General features: G+C 38.7%; 1 protein-coding gene across 1 annotated transcript in view; it reads right to left on the bottom strand.

The window, feature by feature from the left end:
* Window positions 1-23,168, bottom strand: part of LOC128503298 (uncharacterized) — a 30,486-nt gene extending 7,318 nt beyond the window's left edge. Inside the window, exons 1-3 of the mRNA XM_053473341.1 lie at window positions 22,962-23,168; window positions 8,397-8,735; window positions 621-692 (exon numbers count right to left, since the gene is read on the bottom strand). Of these exons, the coding sequence (XP_053329316.1) occupies window positions 621-692; window positions 8,397-8,735; window positions 22,962-23,004 (454 nt within the window). The 5' untranslated portion in view covers window positions 23,005-23,168. The remainder of the gene's footprint in view (window positions 1-620; window positions 693-8,396; window positions 8,736-22,961) is intronic.
* Window positions 23,169-25,765: the final 2,597 nt, after the last annotated feature.

The following is a 25,765-nucleotide window of genomic DNA, read 5'->3' as shown; positions in this document are numbered from 1 at the left end:
ACAGAACAAGAAATAATAATTTGTCTATATGTGTTTATACATTGTGGCTTTGTGTGTCTGTCTATATCAGCATAGCAACACAAGGACAGAAGGGGCTTCTATGACTGTATAATATTTATTTTTTATACTGTCTGATGGCTGCTTGGGTCCATACAAAAAACACAAAAAACTTGCTTTGCATGATCCCCGCCCCCAACAGGCCCCTACCCATGATATGGAATTTGATTCCTGCACATGATTCTGTCTGGGGCTGTTTATTGGCGAGTAACAGAACCTGGGCAGGGAGTGGAATTGATCAAATCACACTCTGCCTGGCAACTGACGGCCTGGGGAATCCCCAGCTCTGGTTGCGCAATCTGCAGGATTACTGCTATTTGCTTCTACAGCATTATCTAAAGACGAATGCCTTCCCTGTGTGGGTCATTGGAGATTGTTTGCACTGTCTAATGTTAGCTTTCAGATTATTGATACAAATCAAATAAGTAGCCCCTGGACCCCAAAAACCTACAAATGCCTGTAGTTTGTCCATATTTTTGCTAGCTATTTGACTATATTATAGCTCATCCTGGTGCACATTTGTAAATGGTAATATTTGTATCACAGCATTCATGGATACTTACACGTTTCATTGAATTCTGTTACGTTTTTGTCCTCCGTTCTGTTCTTCATAGTCAAGGATTCAGAAATATTGTCTCCATAAGAAAAGAAGTATTTTAGTATACAGTGAATAATAATGTACTAAAGTAATAAGTCAAAGTTATGTGACTCATTTGACTCATTTTCTTCTTTCCCCCCATTATTCATTTTCTCATCTCCTTCACTTTTCCAAGTACATAATATTACTCAATTAATTAAAACTTTGATAGAGTGGACATTTCCCATGTCTATGTTCCACATCAGTCTATGGATTCCTAATTGGTCAATATGTTGATGAATATAATGCACATCGTTGGTAATAAATAACTAAATTAGTTAAAGTGATTTTTGGGCACTGTCCTGGTAAACTACCAAGCACTGTCCCTCATTTGCAGGAATCGGTGATCATGGGCTGGGTTGGGAGATCAGAGTATAGATACAATGCAGCATAGACTTCAATCACATCCCCTATATAGGCACCTCACAACATATTGAAGCGGATCACCAGGATGTCACATCATATTCTAACGTAATGCTTTCACACATCACACGATGGCTGTCAAATTAAGGTTAGGATGATAGTCCTGCCTTATCTCCTTCTTTAATCACACCTTTATGTCTTGCCTCCAGCCATGCCCCCCAACAAAGATGTCCTCTTTCAAATGTTGGGAAGTATGGAGGGGAGTTTTATGCAAATATATTAAATGCCCCTGTGACTAGTTGCTATCAATTAATATAACTAAGATATTACTATCATTTAGTCGTAGAGTTGGCTTGTGCCAGTGAGTGTCCCTTAGTATCTTTTGCTGGATCTCCTTGATTTTGACCTTTTTGCCTGATCTACCGTTGTGAACCTAGCTGCCTACCCTAGACCTCTGTCCATATCTGGGAACTTCTCGGCTCCGGCTACCTGGAGCCTTCTCTTGGCCAGGACTGCACACTGACGTCAGCGGGCAGTCCCACTGACATTGCTGGGCGGCCCCTCTGACGTTGGTGGGCAGTCCCGCTGACGTCGGGGGAGTTCAAGGGAAAAATGGGCGGGGAGTGGGGCGTGTCAAGTTCCCTGGTATGCCTCTGTCTGTTCTTCACCACGCTTTTTGGAATTCTCTTTTTATACCACAAAGCAGGCCTTCTCTGCCCACACACATAGGCACAGGGGCAGTGGTCAATCGACTTAAATGGGACAAAGAATGGGTGGGGTTTGAGTGGAGCCAAATGTCCCTCCTCTCTGTCTGGAAAGCTGCCCCAGAGGCATTATGTCTTTTCTGAGCCTCTAGAAAGTTATGTGACACTAATATTACATTAAATGTAATTTCAGAGCATACACCTGCACAAAATGTCAGAATCTTATAGGTGCTTCACTAGTTGGTACTGTTTCCAAATAAAGGATTTGTCCCGTTCTCCTTGTTATAAACCACAGCCCTAACTTAAGTAGTAAAAGGATAACATGGCCATTTTTAAAAAGAACATACATGTAAAAATATATATGGAACCCTGTCTTGATCTAGCTAGCACTATTTCTAAAATAACTACTGTATTATTCTGATTGGAGAAGTTAAATCCAAGGAAACCAGTGGTCTATATCATAACGGTATGAGAGCAGTACCCCTTGCTAAATGAAAATGTGGCAATAAATGAGTTTCCGTTCATTCTCTTTTTCCCTTCACTATATATAATAGAGGGCAACATATTTTCAGGCCAATTTGAGTGTTTTCCCTCACGTTTGGTTACAAAAGACAAAGCAGTTAACCTTAAAATACAGAATCATTATATGAATTGATTGGTGTATCTAAAATGGGTTTGCATGCAGAAAAGTGTCGTCTCTACTAAACATGCTCTTTTTGGGTATTAGGTGATCCTCCTATACTTCTCTTGCATACCTTCCCAGGATAAGGTACCAGGAGCTCTCCCTCTTCTAGTGGGAAGTGCTAGCCAATCATGAGTTGGGAATTGCCATACATGTAATGGAGCTGCCCATGGGGGGGGGCTAGCACCGCACAGGGCTAGCTACAACTCCTTTTAAGTGGCCACAAACTAGGATGAGAAGAAGTGGAGAGCAGACATGGTCAATTGCACATTGACTAAAGTGCCTCGGAGACCCATGGCAGTTTCAAATCCAGAGAGTTCCCAGGTATGCCTGCCACCAAGAAAGAGTGCAGCGCATAGCAATTATAGAATTTGAGTGCATGTTAGCTCATGACATTTTGGTTAATAACTTAATTTAAAAAAATGGAAAAAAAACATGTCCTTAAGTCACCAAAAAATTCCATGAACACTCAACCAAGATATTTATCCAGTCATCTGAAACTTCAGAAGCAGTGGATTATCCTTCTCTTCCAGTCTCCAACAAACCATCTTCAAATGATATTGCTATGTGCAAGGACCCTACAGACATCAATTATTCATTAGGAAAAACTCACTTGTATCGGTGGCCATCGTGGTGATTCCAATGATTGAAGTGAAAATTATAACTATGTTCATAAAATGAGATGATGCATTTATGATGAAGACAACTGCAAGTAAAAAAATATGTCTAGAGTAGAAAAAATGATATTACAGATAACGGTTTATTAACAATATTCTAAAAGAGGGATTAGTTTGGGTCTTACGTAATGCTCTGTTGATGAAACTGCATGTAAACAGACTGAGAGGAACCAACAGAAAACCTATAGCGAAAGCAACAATAGCCACAGAAAGGGCTGGCACAGGACCTGCAGAGATATATTGGAGAAGACACAAAATTGGCCATATTATCATACAAGTCCAACCTTGTACACAATGTATGACCATATAGTATGAAATCGTGTTTAGCTTTGTATATATAAAGTGACCATCGTACAGGGGAACCAACAGCAAAATAGAAACAACATCACAGAAAAGCAAACAAAAAGTATAAAACATGCAAGAACATTAAAATAAGGTGTAACTCAGATTGTTAGCTAAATCTTCTCATTTGATATAGTTAATATCCATGATCTATCATTCTGTATATTCCTTCTAGCTTTTAGGATCCTGAGTAGAAGCTGAGCAGATAATTCTTAGTAAATCCAGATATTCAGTACATGCACAAACGGTTTAATATTTTAGGGCTTGTTGGTATTCATTTTCTAAAGCTTTAAGTTTTGTTTTCATACTACTCTACACTATTACAATTGCGTTTTTTACTTTGAACACAGCTTAGACACACCTGGTAGCTCCTACTGGTTGACTGCCCCCTCTCTCATGTCCCTTTAGTAAAGCAGTTTGGCTGCGAAATGGGCTAGGGTCAGCTGTGTTTAAGGGATGGGGCCAACCTCGGTTAGACTTTATGGTTGATAAGTGCTCAGAACGTGGACATGGCCAAATACCGCTCCCTGCCCAGAGATTGAAAATGCTAACCCAGAGCTTTCGAGAAGTAGTGGACTCGAGTTAAAAGCTAGTAGGTGCGAAGCTCTGCTGGTAGACCATGGATTTATTTTTTTAATGCTTACACAAGTTTTTTTTAATATGATTCTGTACAACACAAAAATCACTAACTGAATCAACCTTATGTTGGTTGGTACAAGAGATAAACCCTAAAAAACCTAAAGAAAAGGGAAAACCAGCTAGCTGGGCCAAGTAATTTACAAGGACTGGGTCCATTATCCAGATTATGGGCAGACCCCAACCAGTGTAATCAGAATGTTTCCATTACATTGTGTACCAAAACATATTGTGTAAAGTGCAGGTAAAAATTAAAATGAGTATAAAATTAGACCTACATACTGTTACACACTTCTGTGTAATAATTTTAATACAATCTGTCTATTATACCTCCTGCTTGGATCCAGATGAAAAACATTACAATGGCAGCCCCGATATTCTCTACAGTGGTTATTAAATAGAGATTGAAAAAAATCCTTTTTGAACAATTCATCCTAATACCTAAAAAACAAAATATCCATATAAACACATTTACAATTACTATTTCAATTTAGCATTTGATACATTGTATGCATTTATTACATACTAATCTTTTTCTAATCTGCATTAGACATTAGGCAACTCTCCTGTCAACGCTCCCTTTAGTAAATAAATCATATTGGCCGTAGCTGGATAAAAAAAGGAATAAGCATCTGAAGCTAAAATTAATTACTGTATGGACATGCATTGAAGTAGACAAAAAATGTTAAGTATTTAATTACAATACATATTTGGTTTCTGTTTGCATTGCCTTTTATTATTTGTTATAAAATGAGTTGTACAACTAAATCATTCAGACGAATAATAAAATGTACTATGACAAGCAGGATAATGGCAGAATAAGACATCGGAAGGGTTGGGATGTATAAACTTATGGGATGAGACTTTATGTAACGTTTGGTTATTTTTTTTAGGAGATTTCATATTTTGTGGCTCAAGAGATGATTGTCAACCAGGAATTAATCTGAATATGTTAAATACAGTGGACATTACATCCCAAATCTACATAAGGCAAACATTGTAGTGTCTCAACTAGATTATTAATTAGTACTGGAAACAGAAAGAGGACATAAGTGGGACAGACATAGAATAGTTAGCCATATCCAGTCACCTTCTGCACCCCCTATAAAGTAGAGTATTTCAAACATAATACAAATACATAAGATCATGGTGCTTTTCCTGAGTTTTTTTTTTTGGCTTAAAATACGTTTAATGTTCAGTCGATGGTGCACAAATAGATGGTAATTGCAGCAGATGCAAACTCTGGGTAGTGTCAGCCTGGACAGATGAGGTCAGGTTGCCATTAAGTAAACTGGAGTCACATTGACCAGCACCGTTAAAAGAAACCCCAAGACTAGAAACCACATACAGTATTGTAGTGTAGTACTGAAGATAATTGAGTTTTGTTCCCCATTGTTCCATTAAACTTGATATAATTGCATATCTGGAGGTCATTATAGGTAGTCATGCACCTTCTTGGTTCATCAAACTCCCTTGTGCACCAATACCCTGAGACCTCCATTGTGTCTGGCCCAGTAGTTACACTATAGCAGCCTTCATAGTATTCTTAAAAGGCACAAAGCATCCTTGTAGGATGTCATATCCATTGTTCAGCATAGAGTAGAGCTGCCGTGGATGTAGTTCATAGGGGCAGGCATGATAAAGATCAGTGCAGTCATATATGATTCTCTGGTTACATTTCAAACTCGAACACCACACTCAGCTTTGAAGCCCTGTTTATCTAATGAAGTCCTTTTATTTCCATGAGTCAAACTGTTCCTTTTAATCAATCCTGAAACATTGTGTTTATATGGGGAGATTTATAGTGGTATTATTTCACAGAAGGGATGGGAAATGTGGCAAGGTATACAAATGAAATCCTGTATAATTGGAAGATAACAACATAACACCATGCCCCTTTCCTCTACTTTTTTTTGTATCTCTAGTCTTATAAATATGTATTTGTTGAATTTACAGATCAACATGTATTATGTAAAGAGGATGCAGGTTATCTCTCTGCTTTGAATATCTGACCCTGTACTGTGGAGTTTGGTATATGATTTATCATTTGTCCTTTTCTATGATGATGTTTAATAAACTCCTTTCTTTGAACAGAACCTGCCACCATCCTACTGCAATAGGAAGAGAGAGGAGTGCCAATGTTCTAACAGGCCTGGATGATGGGATGGCAATGGGGCTTTGAGGCCAGCAGCCACCGCAGGATGTATGTGTTGCCAATGTCTGGATAAGTACAGCAACATGCTATGTTTTTATGCTCACATAATATAACAACCAGCCGCATGCTGCGGCACACCATGGAGTGGCAGATCAGGTGAGGATGTGTCCGGTGTGCCACATGGCCAAAAATATATATATATTTTTTTTTAACACATTACCAGTTGCCTTGTAGGCAAAATTGATGATGACAAAGGAGCAAACAACCAGCATAAGATTGGATATTGACAGCCCATACACCCATTTCTTCATAACAAGTGCTAGAAAACAAAGAATAAAATTTACCATAGAAAAACAACAGAAGGAATTATTTGAATAATGCATGCTATAATTCATTGATCTCTTTATTGTGGATACATAGGACTTTCATATGTTGCATTAAAGAATGTTAGTATTTATTAGACTTGTGCATTTGTATTCGGGCGAACAAAACGAACACGAAGGGTGCGTTTTCGTTGTTCAGCCCGAAAACCGAACATGGCGGCAACAAAACGTAGAAGAAGACACACAACACGAAGAATCTGTGGTCTCTGCCGGCCAAGTTGCTGCACCAGGATTTTAAAAGTCTGTACGAGCGACTCTATTGGTCACCAGCAGGGGGCTCTTACACACTTAAAATCCTGGTGCAGCAACTTGGCTGGCAGAGACTACTGGTCTCCCCTCTCCAAGATAATAATAGTTTTGTACTTCCTGTTTCTGTAAGTCAAATTGTTATGTTATGCACTACTTGTTATGTCTTGTTTATCCAATGTACAGCACTACAGAAAATGACAGTGCTATACAGAACAAGAAATAATAATTTGTCTATATGTGTTTATACATTGTGGCTTTGTGTGCCTCTGTATATCAGCATAGCAACACAAGGGGCTTCTATGACTGTTCTGTGGACATTTATTTTTTATACTGTCTGATGCCTGCTTGGTTCCATACGTACATTCAGTTAGTGTTATGCACAACTTGCCTTGCATGACCCCCCCCCCCACCAACTAGCCCTTTCCTGTCCTATGGAATTTGATTCCTGCACGTGATTCTGTCTGGGGCTGTTTCTTGGCGAGTAACAGAACCTGGGCAGGGAGTGGAATTGATCAAATAACACTTTGCCCGGCGATTGACGGCCTGGGGAATCCCCAGCTCTGGTTGCGCAATCTGCAGGATTACTGCTATTTTCTTATACAGCATACATCTAAATACGAATGCCTTCCCTGTGTGGGTCATTGTCTAACGTTAGCTTTCAGTTTATTTATACAAATCAAATAAGTAGCCACTGAACCCCAAAAACCTACAAATGCCTGTAGTTTGTTCATTTTTTTGCTAGCTATTTGACTATATTATAGCTCATCCTGGTGCACATTTGTAAATGGTAATATTTGTACTACAGCATTCATGGATACTTACACGTTTCATTGAATTCTGTAACGCTTTTGTTCTCCGTTCTTTTCTTCATAGTCACGGATTTAGAAATATTGTCTCCATAAGAAAAGAAGTATTTTAGTATACAGTGAATAATGATGTACTAAAGACCTTAATAAGTCAAAATTATGTGACTCATTTGACTGATTTCTTCTTTTCCCCCATTATTCATTTTCTCATCTCCTTCACTTTTCCAAGTACACAATATTAATCAATTAATTAAAACTTTGATAAAGTGGACATTCCCCATGTCTATGTACCACATCAGCCTATAGATTCCTAATTGGTCAATATGTTGATGAATATAATGCACATCGTTGGTAATAAATAACTAAATTAGTAATTAGTTAAAGTGATTTTTGGGCACTGTTCTGGTAAACCACCAAGCACTGTCCCTCATTTGCAGGAATCGGTGATCATGGGCTGGGTTGGGAGATCAGAGTATAGATAACCATAACTGACCCTAAATTAACCCTAAACACCCCATCAACCATAACTGCCCCTTAATTAACCCTAAAGACCCCATTAACCACAACTGCCCCTAAACTAACCCTAAAGACCACATTAACCGATAGGGTCCTGCAATGTGCGACAATCAACCTTCCTTGCTGGAACATTGCAAGAGAGATTGTCCTTTAAAAAGAGGAGAATGTTGGGAGAAAAGTCTTACTCACCGAGTACTTGCAGGTTTGAAGAAATCGTTATGGGGTTTGAACTATTCTCTGTTATGGTACAAGAGTATATTCCAGAATCCTCTCTTCTCAGATCTCGCAACAGGATTACGAAGTTGTCAAACAGAAGTTCAAAACGAACTTTGCCAGGATATTCACAATGCCTATTCTTTATATTGCATAGTATAATCACATCAGGTTTTTTTCCACCTTCTCTTGTAAATCCACACTCAAGTTGGTCACCTTCAGGGTGGGCATGTGCAGAAGCTGGAATAAATACTTGGCCACCCAAAGCCCCATAAATTCTTTGTATATCGCCGAAGGTGTTTTGGAAAAAAAAAACTGAAATGGCAAAGGCAATGATCAACATAGAATCCTTGTGTATTTCTATAAATATTGTAGACGGATCAAACCAAATAATAAATATAACGAAACAAAAATTCATAAAAACCACCTTCTTTAGTGTATTCATCAATATACATGGTTGTACATACACTACCATTTTGGGTACCATTTGGGGCCACTTTGCTAGCTGTAACATAATTGCAAAAGGATTTCCTAATTATCAATTAACCTTTTAACCTTAAACTTGGAACAATGCGCCATTGGAACACAGGAGTGATGGGAGTGATAAAGGGCCACTATTTGTCTCATTTGTACACTTCTAAGTTAAAAATAAAAACAAGTTTTATATAACTTAGGCTGTGCTTTTAAAGAAAAAAACAAACAAACAGACTGACACCCTTACTACAAAAGAGTGCATATTAAAGTACTCTGTGAGAGGGTTACTCGAGTATTGTAACCCCTTTGTGACAATGGCTGATTTAACATTTCTGCGATGCTTGTGTTTAACTGTAATTTTCTTCTTTCTCATTAAGTTATGTATTGTTTGCTTCGGAACACGAAGGGCTTTCTTTAGATGTCATTATTTTGATTGTACCATATAGTAAACAATAAAAAAAGTGTAAAGTATGGTGAAAATTTGATAAAATTGATTTTTACTTTTACTCATCTATAAAAGCTAATGAAAAAAACATGCTAGATGCTACCAGCAAACTACTATTTGTCATTTGTTAAGAAATACCCAATGTTTTTAAGTTTCTTTTTTTTCTTTTTTTTTTTTTGCAAGTTATAGGGCAACGATTACAAGTAGCGTTTTGCTATTTCAAAACCATTTTTTCCAAGTCTGGTAATTCTGCCCCCATGTGCTATTTGGGACATCTTAGAAGCTGGCCAGTGCAATTTATCCCCTCAAACCATATATTTTGGAAAACTAGACACCTCAGGGTATTTCAAATTCTGGTATTTTAACTCTTTCCATGCACTAACTCTACCACCAGCCTTTGTCAAACTTTGTGGTAATTGTTTGGGGTTATTTTTCACACACATTTTACTTCAGGTATGAATTTACAGCTCCTGGTATACGTCACTATCACACAACACCCCAATATGTGTTCAGCATCTCCTGAGTACAGTGATACCACTCATGCATAGGTTTGTAAGGTTGTTTGGGGACTAAAATTGGAATTTTTACATATACTATTTGGGATATCGTTGAAGCCGGTCAGTTCAATTTACCCCATCAAATGATGTCTTGTCTGTGATATACTGTAGTATATTTACATCTAGGACTGCTGGAGATAATTAGTTTGACCAGTCCTGTATCATTTTAGGGAAAGTATTATAATTATTTTTCCTTAAAGTGTAGATAATGTCAGTAATTAACAGGAGACAGAATATGTTCTGATTGTATGTTTATACATGGGAAGATACAGAGCATGTACTCTAATGTACCATAAATATTATAGACCTGTAGCTATTTCTGCAAATTGTTACCGTTGACTCTTTTGCAATACAATATGGAGGGCAGTGGTGTATTCTGGCCTAAGCTGACTAGACCTAGACTTAGGCCTCGGGTCCAGGGAGGCAGCAGTCCCTCTGCTGCATGACCAGGTGCCACTTGAGTTGGAGCCATTTGGGGATATCTAATCTTGTAACCGTCCTGAATACAAAGTCTCCAGAGTGACCTTGCTCCACACTGCACCTGTGCCATCCCTGAAGTAAGTGCCAGGGGTGGCAGGGTGGCGGGGTTCTGTCTTGTATCAGGGTAGGGCAGCGTCCAGCCAAGATACATCTCTGGTGCATTTAGTTATTTTTGCATACAAACTGCTGGTGTTTAATGCAAATCTGATCTGTACAAATCTAAAACAAACAGAAGTAAATCTGCCCCATCATATTATTCACAAAGCCAATTTATATGATTTATGGAGGATAAAGCACCCTACGATAAGGGACTATTCACATTTGTCAAAGGTACATAATACCTACTCGAGAATCGATATGATATTTGGGGATGAAAAATCAATTGGTAATATAATATCTATATCACTGAAAGAGAACTTCTGGTCAGATCACAGTATTATCTCATCTGTATTAAAAGATAAATGGAGTTCCTCTCCTTATACCATATGGCGTCTTGATGATAATATTTTATATTCAAACAAGTACAGATCTTATATCTCTAAGATGACTAAGATTTTTTTTCAGGAAAATAAAGTAGAACATACTCCTCAAACGACTAGATGGTGTGCATATAAAGCATACACGAGAGGACTGTTAATTAAAATTAAAAAAGAAATGAGATAAAAAAATATACAATCACTAAATGAACTATATGTGACTTACTATAACTCAGTAAAAAAAGCTAAAATACACCCTACACAAGAAACCAAAAATGAGGTAAAAATGCTTAGAGAAATGATAAATCGAAAAGAGTTAGAAAAGATTAGATACTGTATGGACAAACTTAAAGTTAAATATTATTTCAAAAGTAATAGACCTGATAAACTGATGAGTAATCAATTAAAAAAGAAAAGAGCTAAGGAGAGAATAACGAAAATTGTGACAGAGGGCAAAGTTTATATGGCCCCAGATGAAGTGGCAAGGGCTTTTAAAACATATTATGAAAATCTATATAGCATTCCATCGAGGGCAGAGAGCACCGAGATAGAGGAGTACTTAAAATCAGCGAAACTGCCGAATATAACAGAGGCACAACAAGAGTTATTATATAGACCACTGGAAAAAAAAGAGCTAAGCGATATAATAGATAGGTTACCAAAACAAAAGGCTCCAGGTCCAGATGGTTTTACAAATTTATTTTACAAATCCTTCAAAGAGGAACTATTAGACCATCTAATGGGGACATATGACGAGATAACAAAAACAGGAACCTGTCCAAAAGAACTATTGCAGGCTAACATCCTTCCGATTCTAAAAAAAGATAAAAACCCCGAAGATCTAAAAAATTATCGCCCAATCTGACTGATCAATGTGGATATAAAATTATTTTCAGCGCTCTTAGCAAACAGATTAAAACCTATTTTACATTTCTTGATCCACCCAGATCAAGTGGGATTTTTACCAGGTAGGGATTCAACAAACAATATAAGGCGTCTGATTGACGGATTGGATTACGCTGAGAAGACAGGCTGTCCTCTTATGACTCTTTCAGTTGATGCTGAGAAGGCTTTTGACAGGGTTGACTGGAGCTATTTAAAATCTTCTTTGAAATCATATGGAGTGACTGGGTGGCTGTCTACTGCTATCACATCCCTCTACTCTTACCCAAGTGCACGAATAGTTGGCTCAGGACTCTGCTCAGAATGGTTCGATATGCAAAATGGTACCCGTCAAGGATGCCCTCTGTCACCAATACTATATATCCTTTCTCTTGAACCCTTTGCAACAAAAATAAGGAATAATAATGAGATAAAAGGCCTTAATATAGGTATGATAGATTATAAGATTTTATTGTATGCGGACGATGTGGTAATTTCCTTATCTAATCCACTTATTTCTATGCCCCATTTTTTACAAGAAGTAACAAACTTTAGTAGAGTCTCTAATTATAAGTTGAATTTGAATGAAACTATTGTCCAGAGCAAAAATATCGACCCCCAAGCATGTAAGAGACTTCTAGAAGCCTTTTCTCTGACAACTAAAACCCATGAATTTGAATATCTAGGGATACTCATTACTGAGAAAACCGAAGATATAGTTGAGAAGAACTTTCTACGCTTATTGAAATCGACAAATGTAACCTTAAAAGAATGGCGGAAAGGATACCTTTCATGGTGGGGTCGAGTAAACGCCTTAAGAGCTTATATAATACCAAAATGGTCATATATGTTTCGGATGCTTCCATTAAATTTTCCACAGAGCTGGTTGGAAATTATCCATTCCAGCTTCCTAAATTTTGTATGGAAAGGTAAGACTCCTAGAATTAATGCTAGGTTGATGGGAGCTAAAACAAGAGAAGGTAGAATGGGGTTCCCCCTGATAAAGCTAATATATGAAGCAAGTGTTCTATTTCATATAGTTAGAACCTACCAAGAACAATCGAAAGAAGAAGTGTGGTATAAAATCGAGCAGAAAGCAGTAGATAAACATAATTTGAACAGTCTTATTTGGTCTATGAAAGATAGAGTTAGTATTGCCCAAATACAGGGTAAAAACAGGATTCTTGAAAATATTATAGTTAAATGGAGCGATATTAAAAAAAAGATTGGTATTAAAGATAAACTCTTAGATTCACTAGATATACAAACATTGGAAGATAATATAGAGAATATATCACTAAATACATGGAAAAAAACGGGAGCTAAAAAAATCATAGACCTTATGACTCAGGGACAAATAACTCCATTTCCCACTCTTATGGGAAAATATCAGATAATAGACCCATCGATATTTAAGTACTTGCGAATAAATTTTTTTATAAACAAACATGTTTTTGTTATCCAAGAAGAACCAATTAAAAAGTTAGCTCAAATCTTTAATTTAAACACGGTAGAGAAGCTTTACTCTAAATGTTTAGAATATACAAGAATAAAGGAGGGAGATAATTATATACGGGGACCTATAATAAAATGGGAGAAAGAGTTAAATACAACGATCTCAACAAAAGAATGGCTAAATGCATTTAACAGATTGAGCTCTAGGATCCATGACCTTTCTTTGCTCGAAACTCAATTCAAAGTTTTAAATAAATGGTATCTTGTTCCAACTAGACTTGCTCATATGTATATTAACAGTTCTAAATTGTGCTGGAGATGTAGCCAGACAGAGGGTACATTTCTCCATATTTGGTGGTCTTGTCCGATAGTGGTGGAATTCTGGAAAAGCATTTTCGAATTCCTAAAAAAAAAATTATATTTTTTTAAATATGTCTCCATCATCTTTTTTATTACATATAGGTTGGCCATCCATGCCACAGGTTCAGTTAAATATCACTATCCATCGCTGTTTAGCCGCAAAAAAAAATAATTGCAAGGGAATGGAAGCAAAGTAGAGACTTAGATTGGTCTTGTTTTATGAACCAATTGAAGACTCAATTAACAATGGAAAAAGAACCACCGGCGGGGGGCCTTCATGACGTAGGGGCGTGTAACTGCGTGCTCCTCTTCCACCTCCCCCCTCCTCTCTCTCTCTCTCCGTCTCCTTCTCCGCCACCTGGGACTTTTTGGTGAGCCCGGCTGCCCGGATGCCCGGATGCCCGGATGCTTGGATGCCCGGATGCCCGACGATTGCCGGTTGACTCCGGGACGACCTGACCGGCACGACAACAAGCCGGTCTGACCGGCACGACAACAAGCTGGTCTGCCGTGGCACCCGGCACCCGGTCTGCCGCGTCGACTCACCGCCGACATATCGACACACTGGCACGAGGCACGAGGTATACAAGGCACTGATACACAAGGCACTGATTGCCGGTTGATTGCCGGCTAAATTCTCGGACCTGATTGACACGGCAACAAGCCGATACGTCGTGGCACCCGGTTCACTGTATTGATATGCCGCCATGAGACACGAGACACGAGGCACTGATAGGCCGCACTGTTGCTTTGACGCGCACTGAGGCGCACTTAGGGGATGAGACAACGATACAACGAGACAACGACATACTGATATTTGCACTGACACGTCGCATGGATATTCCACAGTGAGACTTTAGACTGATATAAGCAATCCTGTGGGTCGGTCAACGGCTGTCCAGTATTAACAGACTGGCGTTCAGTGCGGTACAGTGCGGCCTATATGATTATATTGCAGATTCCTTGGCAGCTTGATTTAAAATATTTGTCTGCAAAAATATTTCATCCCTAATACTATATGCTGGCCTCTTCTGCCTTTTTGCAATCTGACTTTAATCGAGGAATTATTCACTAAATCTTCAGTTTGTGACCAGCTTCTATATTATCATATTCTGTTTATTGAAAATATGGACAACCGATGAATTTTGGTGATATATATACTTTTAAAGAATAATAACTGGATTGCGAAAGGCCGATGAAATCTATGCCAATACCACAAGTTTACTAGCAAATAACAAGCTATACTGGCCGCCTAGTACGGTATGGTGGAGGTGTTGGCATGCTGAAAAGAGTTCCGTTGACGGCCTGGTGGTAAGATACGGTGATATATCAGACCAATTTGAAGGTGTTATGAGATCTTAATAGCAGGTACCACGGTAGCCTGTTTCAAAATACTTGCCTGCAAAAATAATATATCCCTAATAATATAAGTTGGCTTGTTCTTCTTTTTGCAATATGACTCTAATTGGGGAGCTATCTACTAAATCTTCAGTTTGAGACCTGCTTCTATTATTATAGCAACTGGAGTGTGAATAGTTGAAAGACTTTACCTCAATACTACATATTTATTAGTAAACATCAAGTTAAGAGACTTAAGGAGTCATCTATGAACTTCGGCTGAGTGGCATGAACTCTCTCAACAGAAGTTTTTTTTTTTTTGTTACGTAGTGGGTCTCTCTCTTTTTGGTTTATAATAATATTTATAACGGGATAGCGTATAGAGGAAGAGGATGCCTCCGAAAAACCCAAACCGGAAGTCTGTAGGTATTAATTCTCCTAAAGGAAATACTGCGGCAGTTAAAATTGATAAATTCTTGAGAATGTCTCCTGTTGTAACGAAAAGCCGCTCGGCTAAAACTGTGTCACCAGCGGAAGGAAGAGACGATATGGAGGGGTTGAGTTCTGTATCCCCACAAGAAATGGGGGACTTGGGTGAGGTACATGGATGCTTAAATGAACCAGGGCTTCTTAGTAATATTCTCAAAGAAGTACAAAACTCTAATCAATCTTTAGCTCAGTTAAATCTGAAAGTGGAAAGCCTGTCGGTCGAAGTATCCTTTATTAGAGATGATTTAAATAAGATACGAGATAGACTGCTCCAGCTCGAAGTCAGTATTCCCTCGTTAGATAAAGAAATTGTTGAGATAAAGAACAATACAACTTCCTTAAGTTCTGATATGGACAAATTGAAAGATAAAATGACCGAGATGGAAGATAGATCTAGAAGGAACAACATTCGTATTTTGGGGCTACCAGAAGGAGTGGAGGGATCAGACCCAAAGATCTTTTGCCAGAAATGGATTACTGAGATTGTTGGGGCACAATTACTTTCTTCTTTATTCTGTGTGGAAAGAGCCCATAGGGTTCCGGCAAAATCTCCCCCACCCGGGGCCCCACCAAGGACTATGATAATTAGACTTTTAAATTCTTATGATCGTGATGTTATTTTGAGACGGGCCAGGGAAATGGGTACAATTATATTCAACTCAGCAAAGATTGCTATGTATCCAGATTTTTCCAGGACAACTCAAATACAACGGGCGGCCTTCGCTGAAATTAAAAAACGGCTTAGACTTTCTAATATTCGCTACTCTTTGCTGTTCCCTACAAAATTTCGAGTACAATATAAGTCAGGCACTTTATTTTTTTTAAGTCCTCAGGAAGTGTCTAAGTGGCTCGAAGGAGAGGGGCTTTAATTTATATTGCTTAAAGATCTGTTGTGTTGGGGGGAGGTTGGGTATAGGGGCTAATATGACGGTGTTAAGAGATACGTGTGGAAAATGCTCCATCACGCATCACAAGAGGGGGGGTCAGGGCTATGGTCTGGTTTTTCTTTTTTTTTTTTTTTTTTTTTTTTTGAATGCAAGTTAAAGTTTTATTTTGGAATGTGAGGGGAACTGGAGATCGATGTAAGAGGGTTGCTATATTTGATCGGATCCAGAAACATCTCCCGGCTATAGTCTGTTTAGTTGAAACACACACAGTAAGAGAGACGCAAAAAAGGTTAATGAGAAGATGGGCCCAGGTTGAATTACACTCCTCTTTTTCAAATTACTCGGCAGGTGTCTCACTATTTTTTCATCGGAAGATCCCGTTAGTGATTCAGAATAAGAAGATTGATGAGAGAGGTAGATTTATTTTTGTACATCTAACAATTTACAACCAGGAGATGATTCTGGCCTTTTTTTACGTCCCTCCTCCTTTTTCCCCTCAGCCAATAAATAATTTAGTGTTATTTATCCGAGGTATTGAACATCTTCCATTGTTTCTGTTTGGGGACTTTAATTGTATATTGGACCCCGAGAAAGATGTGGTGCGGATGGTTAAAAAATCTCATCTTAATGTAAATTATCAGACCCCATTGTTGAGAATAATTGAAGAGTTTGGATGGAACGATCCATGGCGGTTAATGAATCCTGATTCACAAAGATTTTCATGCTACTCCACCACGTACCAAACTGCATCTAGGATTGATTTGGTAATCTGTAATGATTTGGGGACCAGGTTTATTCATAAAATTGTTTATGAGGCTAGGTCAATTTCAGATCATGTACCACTAGTAGTGGATTTGTCTTTTGGAGAGATGAGAAAAAATGAAGGGAAACTTTTTAGGTTTAACCCCCATTGGCTGACATTATTTGAACCTAAAGAAAATAACATACATAAATTAAGGGAGTTCTGGGAGTTTAACAAGTCATCTGCTACTCTGTCCGTTGTTTGGGACACATTAAAGGCATTTTGGCCCTATTGATGAGGCTTCATGGAACCGTATTCTAAAGAACACAGGGTGTTGCACTACAAACAAACAATATCAATTTATACAACTTAAAATTATTTACCGGCTTTATTACTCCCCATTTCAGCTATGGAAAATTAACTATAGAGAAAATGCAGATTGTCCTAGATGTGGCGCTCTCGATGCGGGCCTAATACACCTTTGGTGGGAATGTGCTCTGATAAAAAACTTTTGGGATGAAGTATTTAGTTTTGTTAGAACGAAATTCAGATGTAATGGTGTAATGGACCCTAAGGTCGCGATCCTAGGAGACGTGGAACATTTCGGTAGATTAAATAAACTCTTTAGAAAGATCCTCTTCTTGGGGACATTACTGATCCTTAGGAAATGGTTTGATAAAAAAGCCCCCGTCCTAGCCTAGTGGTTAAATCTGATCGATCGAATTATAAAATATGAACGATATAGAAGTCTAGAGTCGAGAAAGAAAAAGAAAGTTCCAACTCACTTGGAGTTTGTGGTAAAATAATTCCGCTGTGGTTTTTTTTTTTTTTTTTTTTCTCAGACCTTGCCTTGAGGGGGTGGGTGATTGTACTGTAATTTTTGTTATACTTGATATATTTCTATTTGTTCTTTTTTTTTATTGTCTTAAAAACAAAAGAATAAAGAATAAAAAAAAAAAAAAAAAAAACCACAGCGGAATTATTTTACCACAAACTCCAAGTGAGTTGGAACTTTCTTTTTCTTTCTCGACTCTAGACTTCTATATCGTTCATATTTTATAATTCGATCGATCAGATTTAACCACTAGGCTAGGACGGGGGCTTTTTTTTAAAAACAAAAGAATAAAGAATAAAAAAAAAAAAAAAAAAAACAATGGAAAAAGAAGTTTCCCGGCTATTAAAAACAAATATTAAAAAAACATATATTTGGGATCAATGTCTCCAAAAATTGGATTATACTAATAGATAGCAGATGAAGCCAAAAAATGGCTACCTCTATCTTCGTCTCTTTGTGAACATTATTTTGTCTCCAAGTGTGTGTATGCTTACATTAGTTTTTTTTGTTTTTTTTGTTTCGTTGTTGTTTTTATGTATGGAATATATAGTAATCTTATTTATGTTAATTCTATATTATGTTAGAAATTTTGTCTTTGGTTGTTATATGTATATATACCTTTGTGGTATATTTTTTGTTTTATTGTCTTAAAAGAAAATGGTAATAAAGATTATATAAAAAAAAAAAAAAGAATGCTGGGCTTAACCTTATTGGTGAACAAAGAAAGTATGTTTTTACTTTTTCTGCCATCAATCTCTGCCAAGGTTTTCCTGTTATACTAATTTTCTGTTTATTCACAGACGTTTCCGAAATGCCAGGATTTTTCTCTGCGCACGTTTACAGACAAGAGCAAAGAAATCAACCAAAATGTTTTTGGCTGTGTCTCCAGATTCTAAAAAGACCCCAAATGCATAGGTTTTTTTTTATGGTATTTGTAAGTTATGGGGAATTTCTAAATTTCTAGGACATGCCATATAGTTGTTATGGATAAAATGTCTGTTTCTATTGCTTTGAATATAACAAAATGGCGACTGTACTTTTCCTTGCTTGATTATAACAAAGCTATATCTAAGATGGCGCCTCCATCCGGGACTACGCCCTAGATGACAACACCCAGATTCTGGAGGAAAACCACCCCTATATGAGAATAACCAATCCTCAGCTTTTTTTTGCACATCGTGCTTATGCTAGCCGTGTAACCCACAGCAATAAAGGAAGTTTCTCAATACTGAGCTGTTGTTCAGTGTGATTCTTCTTATAAGTGCATGCACTGGTCTTAAACTATTAGGACGTGGGCAGTTAGGTACTTCTTTGGTACCAATCCAAAACATAGTTGCTTATGGGACTATTTTTTTTCTTCCATGCAACCTAAATAACACAAATGAAAAAATGCTAATGTCCCTGTTTGGTATGGATGTCTTGACAGACAGTCCAGGCTGACAGGGGCAGAAAGTACAGTGGTAACAAAAGTCTCTCCTAACTTCCTAACTTTTTTGAAAATACTCTGCTGCTTCTGTGGGTGGTTTCTGGAGGCAGCGGGGGTCGGGGAGATATCGTAAGCAAAATGCCTGCCAACAAGCCATAGCGCATTTTCTGATTGAAACATTTTCGGGGCAAGGGGGTTATCAAAAAGAATACTTTAAATACATTGCATTTATTAAGAAGACAAATACTTTTTTAAATTTGGGCCAAATAGAAGGCAACCTCTACCATATTTTAGATTTTCATTACAGAAGGTATGGCAGGGGGCACTGGTAGGCCAAATTTACCCCACTCATATATATATATATATATATATGTTGATGATGTAGTGTGGTTTGCTGATTGCATCATCTGATTGCATCATCTGCTGTAGACAGGAAATGCACATGCTTTCTCTCTGGCTAATGTAGAGTTAGGTAATGTTGGCCGACCATGCTCCATACCCATAGCATAACATCCATATACACACTCATAATTGAGTGCTGCAAAACAAGAAATAGCCAAGAGTGATAACCTTTATTTTTTAAAAACTAAATTCTGTACCAAGTGACTTTGCCATCTATAATTATACATTCAGGGCAACTAAGAGGATCCAAGTTTTTGTTCCTTCCCACATAAATGCCCTCGTATAGCCTCTGCTGCTTTTATATCACTTGCAGAATTTCACCACATACCTTTAGTCTTTTTGATGGTATTTACTGCTTAAAAATAAGCCTCCTCCTTAAATCTCATCTTAAATTTGTCAATACAGACATCATGTGGTGTACATCTCGGAGCTGGCTTGAAATGAGGAAATTTCAAGGACCACTATTATTTCAATAAAGCATGCCGTCAATTAAAGAATACTAATATTTATATATTACTGTCATTTATTCCTATTGCACTTTTCCTCGAGGAATTGTCTTTATTGTTTGATAGGGGCATATATGCTGGTATATTGGATGAAGCACAAATTTTGTGCCCATGAGAGCCAGTAATTCTGATTTCCTATTTTCTTATAGTCTATTCCTAAGGTCCACAATTCTGGGGAGAACCCTCTGGGACAAAATTTTGGAGAGGGTCTCTCGGAAATTGTAGACTTTTATTTACGATTATTAGTTATCGGTCGTAGCTGTTATTTGAAGTAATCAACTTTGGTCCTTCTACAGTTAAGGGACCTAGACGTTCAAGCCATTTATTCTTCCATTCCACATAGGTTAGGCCCTGTAATCTTTAAGATTTCTGCTGACTCATAATTATTTATTTATATGAATAATTTTTATATGAATTATTGGGATAATACATGCATTTCTTTTTCAGATAATATTATTTATTATGGGCATTATATTGATGATATCGGTTGCATTTGGGCTGAAGGTAATTAAGACGTGTCATAACCCTGGGTTGAAAAGTGCTGTTTAATATCATTGTTGTGATATTTATGTATATCTATCTGTGTGTCTGTCTTCTGTGCCTTTGTTCTCCCTCCCGTGCCGCCCCTGTCCATGTTCCACATGCCCTGCTCACATACTTTAACCCCTTGTATGCCGGACGCCATCAAATCCCACCTACCGCACCATTTACTTTGCTATTAACCCACCGGGGGTGGGGTATGGAGCAAGATCAATTCGGGGGGAAAAGCCTCCCCTGGATGTCTGGTCGCCGGGACTTCCGGAGGAGCGGAAAACGGCCGGCGCGGCTGCCGAACGTGTGCCGGCTATCTTGCGGTTCGTCCCGGGGAAACTTTAAACTGTTGTCGCTCGGGCCCCCATTGACTGATCACGTTGCTTTTTGGACCAGATCTTCCTGGTCCCCGACCGCCCCCTCGGCACCCCTAAGATCGTCAAAAGAGCGCCAAAATGACTTGTAGTGGCGACTACAAGGGGCCACGAATTAGAGTGGGTCTGTCTGTTACCTCTATTCCCCGCCTTCTGCCTATCTCTTGTATTGAAGCCACATCACCAGGTAGTTGGACATGCCCCCCCCCCGCGCCAGCAGCATCGTGGTCGCGTCCGTCCTCCGCGAGGTGCGGTTTACTCGAGGCCGGGGATGCGGCCCACTCCGCAACCGTGTGGTCCCCGTACGGCGGTTTGAGCGTCTGGACGCGGATGCGGCTCGTGTCTGGACCCTGCACGGCGGCCGAGGTAGGTCGGGTGCCTGACAGTATATACATATATATATATATATATATATATATATATATTTATAATTTTTTTTTCTTTCTTATTTGACTTGTTTCAGTCACTGATTTAACTGCTTATTAAAAGTGTTTCAAATCACATAATTCATTATTCATTCATTGATGTTTTTATGCTATGTAAATTCTTCCCAAGTTATACACACAGTTTGTTGATTTAAATTCCAGGTTATTTATACGTTTCTAGTAGACAATTAAGCACCTTGTGCAAAACAGGTCGAGCGTGTCTAGCTCTTGTCTTTTAAAAATCGAAGGAAAATATTTACTTCAATGTAATTAATTTAATACTTTCTACGAAATCCGAGTGCTGTCTATCCTTTGCGGATTATTTTTAGTACAGCTACAAGTTAATTTGCAATGTGCAATATCATTTAAGATTAATGTTTTTTTTTCAGAAACACTTTGAAATGCAGGGTTTGTTCCTATGCTAAACATACTAAAATTTTGGAGCAAGAACCCGACATGTTCAATGTGTCAAAAAAATGGCACCATGAAATATGGGGCTGGTATTTAATTCTTTTCAGGACTGGTTTTAATTCCCAGTCCAGTCCTGCAAAAGCTTATGATGGCTACTAGAGGCTATAAATAGTTCCAAATTCAAGAAATGAATCATGGATTTATGGCTTTGCAGAGCTAGGTGAAAACTAATACTGGGGACAACTGGGCACGTCATGACCCAGTGGGCTCCTAGGTTCTGTAACATACCTAGTATATCATGCCTAAAAAATGCCCCCACGTCACCACAATCGTAGCAATCGTGGGGGCACTACTGAAAAGACATTCGCTACCCCTGCATGTGGGGTATTCTTGTCAATGTTTAAAAAATATGCACTTTTGTTCAGCAGGATTGCCTTTTCCTTCTGTGCCTTATTGGGACCCAATTCCCAACAACTCACATATTCAACTCCATGATGTGCCAGGCACGCCATGTAAATGCATCCCCCTCAATGACAATTCACGTGTCTGGCACGTCATGGGGTTAAACGAGCGTACAAAGCAATCAACGATTGCCTCCTTCCCTCATCTGGTGTGAAAGCATCCAGCTACAGCAAAAAAACGCAGGGGCTCAGTACAATCACTTCCAAGACCGGTCATATTCACCATAATGAACGTCTATATGCCTTTCAATTATGGCGGTACACGGTGGCTAAAAAAACATTCTCACTTAATGTAATGTCTGTGCTCTCTGCCTTTTATTTCTGATCTACAATGTATCCATTTTCATTTTCATACAATTTACTTTTTATCAAATCGGACATTTAATGTCATTGCTTGCCCCTGTATCTACAAAGAGTGACAGTACTTAATTAGCAAATAATTTTTGTTTCTACATATATTAACCGTCAATGTTCCTGAGAAACATTAAATTCCAGATGTTGGCTGGAGCGTTTAGTCCCATGTAAACTCCTGGTCATATGTCAAGCAATACTGTGCAGACAAAATCCCATTGAAAACGTACTTACCTAAAGTAAGCAGAATAGTATGATGTAAGCACACGATCGTCATTTTGATGAAAATAATTCTGAATCCTGTTCTGGTTCCAAGATCAGTTATTATTTGAGATTAAAGTTTACAAGAGGATTTTAGAAGACATCCAAACTCTGACAACTTATGCAAAAGTACACAAAAAGGAACAGGCTGGGGGATACAAGCAGAGCAGGTTCCACCTCCAAAGACTTTTGCAACATGAATGGAACAGATGACTCATAGTTGGGTAGTGGGAGGTTTTAGTGACTTTGATGCCAAAATGTAAATGCTTCTTGTGACAGGATGACCTGGGTACACACGCCAAATCGTGCTTCCTGAGGTCCAAGACATCACAGTTAACCGCTTCAGCACTGGAAGAGATTAGCGCTGATTCGATGAAGCGGGACCGCAATTCAAGAGACCTGAGCAGGCACTATGGCTAACCACTGCTTAGCTACACAGTGCTAATATTGTCCATAGCAGCCCACCCCAAACCTTAGACAGAACTAATGTTTAGGTGAAAACAGGAGCTGGGTATATTGGGAGTAATAGAGATATTTACACACAAAAATAATTAAATCAGAAGTATAATCTCATCAACTACGAGACAGCCCAGCATCTCAATGCATTTCTATGGCCGGCAATGCCCAGTTGACAAAGGGTCACTGTGGACCCTTTGTCTATGGAGACCCGTACTCGGACTGAGTAGCTCCGCCATAGAAATCCTCCTTGCCACTGAAAGCTTAATTTCTCATATTCTCCCAAGCACTAGCCGAAACAAAGAATCACTATTGGGAGTGGCGTCAATCTGGTACCAAGAGAGATCTCAGGGCGCGAAGATGGTACAAAAAGCAACATGATCTGATGTCGGGACCCTGAGCAACAGTGTCGGAAACTTCCCGGGAATAGTCCACACGGTAGCCGGGCCAGAGTTCCATAGCCGCAGCTGGGTAAACCCTGGTTCTAAAGATTGGTAATAAAACCAGGGTTCCCAAATGACATTCCTCTCTGTAACAACGAGTGTTGCCCACCACAAGCTTAATGTAACATAACAAGAGCGACGTGGTGGGGCGAAGGGTGTCCATAGCGACGCTGTTCCATTTGTTGGCAGGCATCACCACAGGTCTCGGGCAGACACATTGAGCATTTTCTGTCTTGTAGAGCCCCTATAGCCGGCTAGTTTCCCGGTCTAAGAGACCAGATGGGTTTTCCAGTCACCCTGTGCCCCCCCAATAAGCACAAGTTTACATAGACATAAGAGGGGACTGGGCAGGCAGATAAGGAGTCCCCCAGGAATCCACCAGTGCCCCCTCCCAAACTCAAACATACCCCCATGTGTCCTCAGCCTTAGAGGGTTACCGTGACAGTCACCATTTCGGGGTGATACCGTTGGAGAGCTCAGGGTTCAATGGTGTTATGTTCCAAAAAGCATCTTAATCCGCCGTCAGGACCCTGAGCGACAGCGTAACATTTTGTAACCCCAAAAGAGCGACGTGGTGGGACAACGGATGTCCAATTGTTTGCGGGCATCGCCCCGGTTCCTATGGATTCTTATTTTGGCACAAGGCATGGGAAATGGTGAGCCAGAACAGAAGGGTTTGATTATATATATATATATACGGGGAAACGGGGGAAAACAACTCCAAACAAGCTAAAGAGTCCTCTGCAGCCCTAGTTCCGTGACAGCCCTTATTACTCTAGTGGCTGCAAAAACATCACAAAAATGCTTTGGCACAATGTCAGTGTGAGTTTTGACTCCTTGCAGCTCAATGTTAGTTACTTCACGTAGGCATTGTACAAAAGCCAGAGAGGTTAAAAGGACTAAAAAAGCATAACATTTTTTGGCATCTAATGTTTTCCTACAGGTATACTTCTAAACGTGGTACAATTGGGTATCACACATGAGATTTAACTCAATTTAAAAATTTCGTAGAAATATTACAAGATACAATTGTGGAAGTTGAAGAATTTTGCTGATTCTGGATGTCAGCACAATGATCTCTACCTCATTGCTTATTCTGCTGATAGCAGATAACACTACAATCACCTGTCTACCTCATTTCTTAGTTTACTTATGTCTTGTTTGTGTCTTGGAAGAATGTGTATGTATAGTATGTTTTCGTGCGTTTTCTTTGCTCTAAGTGCCTTGTTGCAAAAGAATCAGAGTCCGCCACGACAAAGGACAAGTTGTCCCTTTCTTGACCTTCTGTAAGTAAAGATTTCACATGTCTGGGGGGGGGGCATTTTTCTTGACCTCTTTAAACCGTGTGTCAGCAAATCAAAGTAAATATACCAACAGATGGCTAGACAATATGCTAATAACTGTTTGCGCTTCTTTGCCTATATATTGTTAGAAAATTAAGGAGGGGGAGAGAAGTCTGCGAACTGGACTCTCCCCTGTGCGCACTTGAATAAAGAAGCTCTTGCTTACTCAACTCATTGAACTGGTGTCGTCAGATTTCTTGCCGACATTCACACAATCATTCAAAGTTTGGGTGTATTTATTGTCTCAAAAGTTTAATTAATATATTGTGAAATACAAAAAAGATAATACAGTTTTACAAATGAAAAATAATTTTAGTAGAAATATAAATTAATGAATATCTTCAAAAGGTCCATTGTGTGTGTGTTTTTAAGTTGCTCTGGGTGCATATGCAGCAATTCTCTTTAACTCCTCTTACACTTTTTTAATTTTAAATACAAGCCAATACGATGTAAAAGATACAATTTCAAATTATTTTCCTTGACCAAGATTGTCAGCATGTATTTTTAAAACCTGAAAAAAATACAAATTTGTTGT

The sequence above is a fragment of the Spea bombifrons genome, chromosome 8 (genome assembly GCF_027358695.1).
Source record: "Spea bombifrons isolate aSpeBom1 chromosome 8, aSpeBom1.2.pri, whole genome shotgun sequence".
Classification (NCBI taxonomy): Eukaryota; Metazoa; Chordata; class Amphibia; order Anura; family Pelobatidae; genus Spea; species Spea bombifrons.
Note: the sequence above shows the minus strand (reverse complement) of the source record. Positions and strands in the feature narration are given on the sequence as shown.